General features: G+C 46.0%; 1 protein-coding gene across 2 annotated transcripts in view; it reads right to left on the reverse strand.

Moving 5' to 3' along the window:
* The window catches only part of ATRX (ATRX chromatin remodeler), a 120,031-nt gene extending 111,218 nt beyond the window's left edge, over window positions 1-8,813 (reverse strand). Inside the window, exon 1 of one of the 2 annotated variants that reach the window (XM_070759607.1) lies at window positions 8,509-8,813. In XM_070759607.1, the coding sequence (XP_070615708.1) occupies window positions 8,509-8,528 (20 nt within the window). In that variant the 5' untranslated portion in view covers window positions 8,529-8,813. Of the gene's footprint in view, window positions 1-6,889; window positions 6,980-8,508 lie in introns of those variants that run through there. The other variant, XM_070759608.1, reaches the window with a different exon arrangement.
* Window positions 8,814-10,601: the final 1,788 nt, after the last annotated feature.

Here is a 10,601-nt window from a genome sequence, read left to right on the forward strand (position 1 = left end):
GGGGTACCAGGCCACTGATCTTGCTGTACTATGCGTAGAATGGGCCGTGTAAGAGGAACCCCTATTGAGATGGATGCCAATCAAGAGGATGCCCAATGGGTTGTGAAGCCTCCCGAGCTGGCATTGGAGGGCCGTGGAAACCCAGACAGACCCTAGACATCTTCAGTGCCTCAGGGAAGGGCCAGGCTATCAAGGACCAGCTGATCAGTGGGTGAGGAGGTAACAAAGCCCTCCTCTGGGGCCTTGGAGGAGGCGGCCAGGATCTGAGAATGAGATTCTGAGGGAGGTTGTTTCTGCAACACTCCGCCTTCTCTGAGGCCTTAGACCCCCGAGGAACCAGGGAGACCCCCGATGCTGGGAGATTGGAGAGTCCATACTCTTCCTCCTCTGGGGTGCAGCAGTTAGTCTTATGGAACTTCTCGCTCCGTGGCTTGTCCTTTGGGCCAGTGTCCGCCATTTTGAGGCCTGGACAGTTATTCAAAATGGGAAAATGGCAGGCTGGCAGGAGTTTGACGAGCCGCAGATGCTAACTCCCTGAGTTAGATGCTAGCCACTCTGGGTCTCAGGAGAGGGGCGGCATAGAAATCTAATGAATGAACGAACAAACAAACAAACAAACAAACAAACAAGGCAAGCCCTGGACGGCCGAAGTACCGCGTGAGCCAATCAAACGTTCAGGCTGCTCTCCAGGGAAACAGAGGCTAGCGGAGCAATTCAGGGTAGAATACATGAGCAGAAGCTCCAGCATCAGGCAATCACCATCCCCAGGCCTGAAGAGCGTAACAGATGGAAGCCACTGCTTTAGAGGATCAGATTTTTGGTGAAGCAAGTGGCAAGGAGGAGGTCTGAAGCCAACTGAGGCTGGAAGGGTATTTTTCAGCGTGGCATTGCCAGGGCGAGGAATAAAGTTAGAGTGGCCAAACAGCCAGCCCTTGGCCCTCGGTGGCCTTACAGAGCGACCCGGCTTCCTTAAAGATATTTATTGCCATCCATAGCTATAGAGAAATAAAGCCTCAAAAGGCAAACCCTGATGATCAAAGTGCATCAATAATAATAATAATCAATAATAGAGGTGCGATTGCGCATCATGGCAGGAGTTGAGGCTCCACTGCTCTGATTAGAAGTGCTTATACAAAAGTCCAGCAATCAGCAGAAAAATAAAACTTATAAACTGTCCAATATAGCCAAATTGCCAAGAGTCGGAAAAGCCTGTCCATCCAGTCTAAGGACCGAATAGAAGCTGGGTCCTAGGAGAGCGGATCCAGCAAAAAGTAAGTAAGTAAAAGACTCAGTCTCATTCTGAGTGGACAAGGACATCCCATCCTGAATGCTGGCTCCACCCACAATGGAGAAGATGGATGCTGTCATGCCCATGTGGGACTCTGAGATGGAAGATGATAACAGCTGAGAGCAAGAGAATGGCTCTGTTGGTTGTAGAGGAAACTGGGGAAGGGCAAAATCAGGCTGGGAAGGGCAGGGGAGAGGCAGAATGAGAGACAGGGGGTTCTGATGAAGACCAAGGCCAAAGTGTAGTTTTCCGCAAGTTCAGTTCCTCCCTCCTTCCCCCCCAGTGGACTGACGGCGGTCCCTGGCAAATCTTTGAGTTCTTTTCTTGGCTGGCAAAAGGCATGGCCTGTTTTTGGTCTCCCCACCCGCCTAGTGCAAAACACAGGGCACATAGACATGCCCTGTTTTGGGGGTTTCCACCTCCCCATTTTTGTCCTCCCCTACCCCCAAGAAGCACTTTGCTGGCCCGCACAAACGTAAGTCCTGCTCTTGGCCAAAGGGTGGGGGAATGTAGGTGAGTGTGGCCATGTGGGCAGGGCAGGCTTGTAGTCCCATGTGGTCAGTTTAATGGCTTTTCCAGGCCAGATCTGTCCAACGTGCCATAGTCTGAGGATGCCTGCTCAAGAAGAAAGGTATCAAAAAGTTGGAAGAACGCCAATATAGTATTAATAGTTAGAGGAAAAAGATTTGATTTTAACAAGAAATTTTACGCCAATATCATTATTAAAACAATCATTAGAAGTTATTCGCAATGGTTTTAAATGATATTGACAATTTTTGCAACATTTATTGATGTAGTTCATATGTATTTTTAACTAAAAAAATTAAAATACAATGTTAGAAATACTTTACATATTTTGGCATATATGAAGCAATGTAACAAAAAACAAATCTCATTGATTACATTGATCTTTCTTTGACAATTTGAAAGGGACTTTTTTATTCAAGATTTTAAAATGTACAAATTTTGGAGAGAACTTTATAAAATGAGTAAGGCCAATTTATACTACAGAGAAAGCAGAAAATAATTGTTAATGGAGATCTAAGAAAATCATGTTGAGATATAAAAGGGGCACAATATAGGGATACCAACTCTTATATTTATTTTGAGTATTGAATAGAGTGTAAGACAAAATAAGAAGATAGTGAAAATAAAGATTAAAACAGAAACTTATAAGTGAAGGGCATTTGCCATTGACTTGGTATTGGTTCTTAAAGAGCCTTCAAAAGAAACTGAAATATTAGTAGTTAAATTAAAATGATTTGGTGTAGTAGCCATCAGGTTTCAAAATTAATAAACAGAATCAAAGATGTTACAAATTATAAAAAAGGTCAAACAGAATTGATGAATAAAATGGGCTTTAAGGTTCTGAAGAATATAAACTAGGGCAGTGATGAAACTTTTTGGCACCGAGTGGAAACATCATGTGCGTACATGCTTATCGGGATCACGCTCCTGAAAAACCAAATTTCCTGTTTCTGGAATGCATGTGCACCCGACAATCAGCTGATCAGTGTGTATGCACATACCGATTTTCGGCACTGCCGCATGGGTGGCGAAGGACAGCTGATTGTCGCACATGCATGTGTGCCAGAAACCCAGAAAACAAACAGGCAAGGCCATGCGTGCCGGGAGACATGGCTTCGCATGCCACTTTGGGCATGTGTGCCATAGGTTCACCATCATGGAACTAGGGTATCAGGATATCACAAGGTTTTTGACACAATTGCACCTATGTGACCTCTCGCAACCCTTCCCTGCCCCTCCATTTGGTTCACAGAGTTACTGAAGGTTTTGAAAAGAGTATACAGTGAACCCTCGATCATCGCGAGGGTTCCGTTCCAGGACCCCACGCGATGATCGATTTTTAGCGAAGTAGCGGTGCGGAAGTAAAAACACCATCTGCGCGTGCGCAGATGGTGTTTTTGCTTCCACTGCCGCCCGCCCTTCGCCCGCCCACCCCGTTGCTCGTGCCTGGGGTGCGCGCGCGCGGGACTCCCTAGCTCCGCTTCCCAGCTGGGGAGCGGAGCTGCGATGTCCCCAAGCGCGCGGGCACCGCCCGCCCGCCCACGCTGTTGCTGGGGCCGCTTCCCAGCTGGGGAGCCGAGCTAGGGAGTCCCCACCGCGCGCGTTGCTGGGGAAACCGCGCGCGCTTGGGGACATCGCAGCTCCGCTCCCCAGCTGGGAAGCGGAGCTAGGGAGTCCACAAGCGTGCGTGCTTTCCCCAGCAACGCGCGCGCGGTGGGGACTCCCTAGCTCGGCTCCCCAGCTGGGGAGCGGAGCTGCGATGTCCCCAAGCGCGCGGGCACCGCCCGCCCGCCCACGCTGTTGCTGGGGCCGCTTCCCAGCTGGGGAGCCGAGCTAGGGAGTCCCCACCGCGTGCGCGTTGCTGGGGAAAGCGCGCGCGCTTGGGGACATCGCAGCTCTGCTCCCCAGCTGGGAAGCGGAGCTAGGGAGTCCACAAGCGCGCGCGCTTTCCCCAGCAACGCGCGCGCGGTGGGGACTCCCTAGCTCGGCTCCCCAGCTGGGGAGCGGAGCTGCGATGTCCCCAAGCGCGCGGGCACCGCCCGCCCGCCCACGCTGTTGCTGGGGCCGCTTCCCAGTTGGGGAGCCGAGCTGGGGTGTCCCCGCGCGTGCCGCCCGCCCGCCCACGCCGTTGCTCGCGCCGCCGCTGGGGTCTTACGGGGGCAAGAGGGGGAAGACCCAGGGAAGCCTCTGCCCGGCGGGGAAACTCCACCATCTACGCATGCGTGGAAGGGCACGCATGCGCAGATGGTGGAGTTTACTTCCGGGTTGAAAACTCGCGAAATAGCCCTTTCGCGATACTTGAAGACGCGAAACTCGAGGGTTCACTGTATTCTCCTTAATCAGCCAACTAAAAGTCATCTGAACATATTACTGTATTTCTAAAACTTTATACTAATTTTATAAATAACAAACAATTTCACTAATTTGCAAACAGTTCCATATTCATCTAAGATAATAATTTGTCAGAAAAGTTCTGAACTTTTAGAGAATAACAAATTATTCTCTAAAATAATGTTGATACTTTAAACTCTTTTTGATTAGGCATCTTTCTCAGTAAACATAATACACCAATAAATATTTTAAAAATTACTCTGTGATATTCCTCTAAATAAGATGTATCTATTAGAAGTATTTTCATGGGAGTTCAAAAGACCACTAAACCTCAATAATGGGTCCTCATCAAATTTGAGTGAGGTATTGTCAGATGTCTCCACAAGACCAGCACTCTGCAACATTTTCAATAATGATCCAAATAGAGGGAATGTTTTACCAGTTTTTTACATGATACAAAACCGGGTGAAACAGCAATATTCAAACTTTAATAACGTAGAAAGAAAGAAAACAAAATAAACTTTGAAGCACAAATGCAAAGTTCTTACCAACAAAATGCAATGACATAAAGTGGAGAAAACAAAGCTTGGTGATAGTATATCTGGGGGGGGGAAATCCTAAAGCTGTCCAGGCTAAACATGAATCAGCAATGCAGCATGGATACCAAAAGGGTAAATGAAAGTTTAGGTTGCATTAACACAATTATAGCTTTCAGGTCAAAAGAAAAATGTTCTAGTATACAGTATTCCTTCTTGATCAGATCCCGTCAGAAATACAATGTCCAGTTTTTGGAACTACAATTTAAGAAATATTCAGTAAAACTATTGCAGTTCCAAAGAAAAATAATCAATTTATCCGGGATTGAAACCTGGCATGAGAAATGAATGAATAAATTCTGTTTAACCTTGGGGGGGAGGGATTCTGAAGGCACACCTCACACCTCAAGTACCTAAAATCAGTCAAAAGAGTGACATTTTCCGCAAGTCAGGAAATATTTTTCTCAAGAGGAGAGGAAGATATTGAATGTTAGGAAAGCTTTCTTTAAAAAATTGAGCAGTGAAGTAGCAAACTTCCTTTGCTGGATGTTTTCAGATGAAGGTGGATAGGCATCTGTTAAGGATGCTCCAATAAGTATTCCTGCTCTAAGTAAAAGATTGAGTTACACATGTACAAAATATCAGCTTCCAAATTTATGACCTTTTAAAAATGTCTTATTGTTAACCAAAACATTCAGGAACCAAGGACCTTTCACAGATCCTTAATTGTATGATATTCCTTCTTTTGCATAATGCTTATTCCCTTACTTTTTAATGACCTTAAGTTCTGCTGATGAAAGACAATAGAAACTTGAAAGGGCAATTATTAAACCATTTGGTAACCTGTAATGTTTGACCATTGAAAGGCAGCGGGGGGGGGGGGGTTCAATTCAAGAACATAAAGCTAGAAATAATCTGCATTTTCTTTAAACCTTTTCAGAGTATGTAGTAATATGAAAGCACTACTGAGCTGTTTCACATATGAAAATGGAGACAAGTCTTTTTCCTCTAAGAAAGTAAAAGTACAATCAATATAGACTATACATATTTCATTGATTGAAATAAACAAGTGAAGGACTGTGATTATTCATGATTCACACACAAATCTCATTTGGCAGTAGTCTTTTGAAACTTTTTCCTTCATAAATTTAAATCAGTGGTTCTGCTCATTATTATGAGTTTCCTATCATTTGTCAAATGTATGATTACCAAATAAAACATTTCAACAAATATTTTAGTGTCATCAAAATGGAAGAGGAAGTCAAATGGTTCGTGGAAGTCATAAACTATTTAATTTAATTTAAACTATGGTCTACAAACCACAACTGGAGATTTCAGACATCCTGAATCAACAATATATGAATTAACTAAGTGTGAATGACTCCTTTCCTTGAAGCAGCATAAAATAATTCCTTCTTGTTAAGAAATACCAAGACACTTAATTTAACCCTGTGCCATAACAACTTGGACTACCTTCACACAACAGCCTAATGCAGCGTTTCTCAGATTTGGAGGCTTGAAGATGGGTGGAATTCAATCCACAGAATTCTGGGAGTTATGGTCCTCGCATCTTGAAGTTGCCAAGGTTGAGAAACACTGGTCTCATTTGCTGTCAACCAAACCAACCTTTTCTGAATTTTGAGACTCCTGTGATGGACCTATGGAATAGACTAAGCCACAACTAAAACGGACTGGCTTTAACCCAAAGGGCAAACCCACGAACAGTCACCACCAAGGCATTGGGGACGTTATCATCCTTTAAGGTCCCCGCAATCCCCATCTCTATTGTACTAGAGGCCTCCACCAGACATGGCGGGCGAGGGTCGCAGGGCAAGACCAGAGATGGGCTTGCTAAGGTGGGCAGGTAGTGAAATCGCACACGGACACGCAGGTGTGCCCGCGTGCAAAGAGCCACAGGGACGTGTGATCACCCCCGTGGCCCTGAGTGCTAGCAGAGTCCAGCACAATTATGCTACTACACCTGGGCAGGTAAAGAAACCATGCGTGGACAGGCATGTTCCCCCCCCCCTCCACATTGCTCCGAGGCAGAGGTGGGCAATTAATTTTGCCATGGGGCCGCATGAGAAATTGGGATAGTTTTAGAGGGCCGGACTATAACTATTTTTTATATTTAGATATATGAGTTTAGGAATTGCTGATCTGTTTTAATAAAGTTAGAAGTACTGATTATAATTGTTGTACATACTCCTGGTCAGTTGGAGGATGATGAAGAGCTTGAGAACTCTGATACAGATAGTGTTTATGAATTAGTGGTAGGCCCTGGGTTACAGGTATTAGAACAGGTGGGAGGCCAGCCAGAGGATGTTGCTATAAGTCCAGAATCTAGTGAGGAAGAAACAGACATTCGCTGTGTTAATCCTCAATTCAGAAGGGTCCAAAAACGCAAGGAACAGGTGTTAGGAAAAAGATATTAAGGGGAGGAATGGGTTAAATACTGGAGTGATGTATTTGGTACGTCAGGAGCTAGTGGGGAAGAAGGGTGAAGTTTCAATGTTGTAGTTCTAAAATGAAATGTGTTTCCATTTCGCTCAGGAACGAGTAAGTCCATTCTGTGTTATTTTGCAGTAATTCCTGCTGTTTTTGAAGCATGCTGTAAGTACATAAATCTTGGGAGATGGAGGAAGCTGGAAGAAATGTATGTGGAATATAATTGAGAGATATTGGGAGAAAAGGAATGTACCACTCTGTATTGCATTTTGAATACGGAAGTGAAGAGAATAAAAATGGAGTTTCTTTGTTTATGAAATACTGCATTCAGTAAGAGTTATTTTTAATAACTAAAGTTCTACCAGAAACCAGAACAATAATAAAATATGTAGTAGGTGATACTGATTTGGATTACTGTAATACATAAAGTCTGAGTGCTAGCGGAGTCCATCGCAATTATGCTACTGCACCTGGACAGGTAGCAAAATTGTGCACGAACACGCAGACACACACACATTTTGCTACCTGCCCTGGTGCAGTATTATTATTATTATTATTATTATTATTATTATTAACTGGACTTTTATGCCACCCCTTTCCAAGATCTCGGGGCTACTCACAACATATAATAAAACAATGCATAACATCCTCAATCCAATTAATTAAATATAAAATATAAAAAAAAACCTAAACCATAAAAAACAGTCATTCCCATTCGATAACTTTCATATGCCATCAATAGCATAATTGCGATTGGACTCCGTTAGCACTCAGAGCCACGGGGGGCGAGCACACGTCTCCATTCCACCTTAGCAGCCCACCTCTGGGCAAGACCGGCGCAAACGCTCCGGGCCGAGGAGCGGGGAAAGCTCCTTCCCTATCCCCAAAAGGGGGGGTGGGGGTTCAGGTTAACAGCGCACCTGTGCAGCGCTCCATCTTCCCCGGTCACCACGGGCTGCTGCTGCCGCCACCACCATAGCCACAGAGCGAGGCCGGGAAGGGGGAGGGGAAGCCGGCAGAGGCCCCGCCCACAAGGGGGAGGGGCAACCACGGGGGCCCACCGGGGGGCACCCATGAGCCCAGAAAGGCCTGTCCCGCCCCCACTGGGCATGCGCAGAAGCGAAAAGCGCGCGGGGGGGGAGGCAAGGGGCCCGTCCCACAACCCGATTTCCAGCCCCGCCGGATAAACCGCAGAGCGGCGTTCACATCACAGCCGGCGAGAAGGCGGTTCCGGCGTTTTAGGAAGGCCGGCGGCGAGAGTAGCAGCGTCGGGGTTTTTCCCGCCGCCGCCGCCGCCGCCTTTCTCCGCCCCTCACCCGGCTGATCGGCCTCCCTTGGAAAGCACGCGGAGCCGACTCGCCGCTCCCGCCCGCTTACCCCCCGGGCTCCGCGGTCATGTCTCCGTCGCTGTCCCTTGCGGCCGGGCCGAGGGCGGCCGGCTTCAAACGCTGAGAGGAAACAAAGCCGTTGGCGCCACCAACCCCGCCGCCGTCGCCACCGCCGCCATCTTGTCGGCGAAAAGAGGAGGGAAGGCCCTTCCTCCCCGTCCCCGCCTTCCTTCTTTCACTCCGCCTCCCGCCATTGGCTCCCGGCAGCTGGCATCTTTTTTTCGATTGGGCAGGTCACGTCGGCGCTGTTACTAGGGCGGTTGGCGTCATCGCTCCTCTCTGCCGCTTTCGATTGGCTGCTAGGGTGGCTGACGTCGGCTGTTGTCACGCCGCATGACGTCACTGAAACAGATCAGATTGCAGTCCCGCCCCTCGCTCCCCCCAGCCGCCTGTCCCAAGTCAAAAGGTTTTGGGCCTCGTTCAAAGCAGGCAAGAGGCAGTTTTGACCTTACATCTGCAACAAGACTTGATTGTGTGTCACACACCTAGTTTGACAGAGCTTAACTGATAGACAAAATATGAATTGCATTGTGCAAAATTGCCCAGAGCAGGGGTAGGCAAAGTTGGCTCTTCTTTGACTTGTGAACTTCAACTCCCAGAATTCCTGAGCCAGTCATGCTAGTTCAGGAATTCTGGAAGTCCACATGCCATATAAGAGCCAACTTTGCCTACCCCAGGCCCAGAGTGTGCGTTCTCTTGTTCCCTAGATCTGCATGAAGGAACACCAGAGGCGTGTGCCTGGATGGCTGAATTGGACATCCAGCCCTATGGCCACTGCCATACTTCTCTAAAATGTTTGTATGTAACGGGGGGGGGGGGGGGGTGTATATGCTTACTTCTGTCACATTCTCATCATATGCTTACTAACAAAACCAAAATTGTCTGAATTCTGTCATTAATCTCCAAATTGTGGTTTATAAAGCTGAAGGGTCAACACAGTCAACAAAATCATAATAGCCTTTATTTCTGTGTCACCGTTCATAATTACAACTATTGTAATCTGACCATCAGTTTAGTGCAACATGTTGTTAGGAGTCAATATATAACAATGAGCCAAAGTAAAAGTAAAATGAATGATATTCAAAATACCTCTATCAAGATGACGAAGGTATTATAAAGGAAAAATAGATTGCCCATCTCACCTCTAGCCCATTCCTGGTCATTTTCTTAGACAAAGCAGCATTATTTCTTTGGCAACAACAGCTTTTTCTTAGAAATAGTCAATTACAATATTATTCTAACATTGTTTCATTGGACTAGGTGTTGCTGATAAAGTTGTGTTCAGGATTGTCTGTAGAAATTCTAAATCATCCAGGTCATAATTGTCCCAAATGTGCTTTTTTCAAGAGACAATTGGACTTTTTTGTTTTTCTTTGAAGATATTTTGCTTCTCATCCAAGAAGCTTCTTCAGCTCTGACAAGATAATGGGGAATGGAGGGATTTATACTCCTTGCAGATCATTTTGATCCGTTTAGTGAAAAGTGCTAATGGTTCATGTATTCTGCAACTTTTCTGGAAATCTGGTGGGAGTATGAATGAATTTCCAGAAAAAAATTGCAGACTATAGGAACCATTTGCATCACTCAGGTGACTTTGAGGACACAGGAAAACTGTAAGAATGCAATGCTGTCTGCAAGGAGTGAAAATCCTTCCATTCCCCACCATCCAGTCAGAGCTGAAGAAGCTTTTTGGATGAGAAGCCAAACATCTTCAAAGACAGACAAGAAAGTCAACTGCCACCTCAAAAAGCACTGTTGGGTTCAGGATTTCATTTTCTACACCAGGTTTTGGACAACAAGAGGGGAAATTAATTACTTAATTTATTAAATATAAGTAAATGTTGAGGCTATCTGTCTCCAAAATGCCTCTGGGTGGTTTTAAAGCAATGGTTCTCAATCTTTCAAATGCTGCGGCCCCTTAATACAGTTCATGTTGTGGTGACCCCCAACCATAAGTCTAGAGCCAATTCTCCCAACAGAGCTTGAAGCTGATTGGCAGGAAGGTCAGAGGGACCCCCCCACTGTAAACACCTGATTGGTTGGATTGTAAAAATATGTTCCAAGACGCCAGAATAGAAGCTT

Source organism: Erythrolamprus reginae, chromosome 8 (assembly GCF_031021105.1).
Source record: "Erythrolamprus reginae isolate rEryReg1 chromosome 8, rEryReg1.hap1, whole genome shotgun sequence".
Taxonomy (NCBI): domain Eukaryota; kingdom Metazoa; phylum Chordata; class Lepidosauria; order Squamata; family Dipsadidae; genus Erythrolamprus; species Erythrolamprus reginae.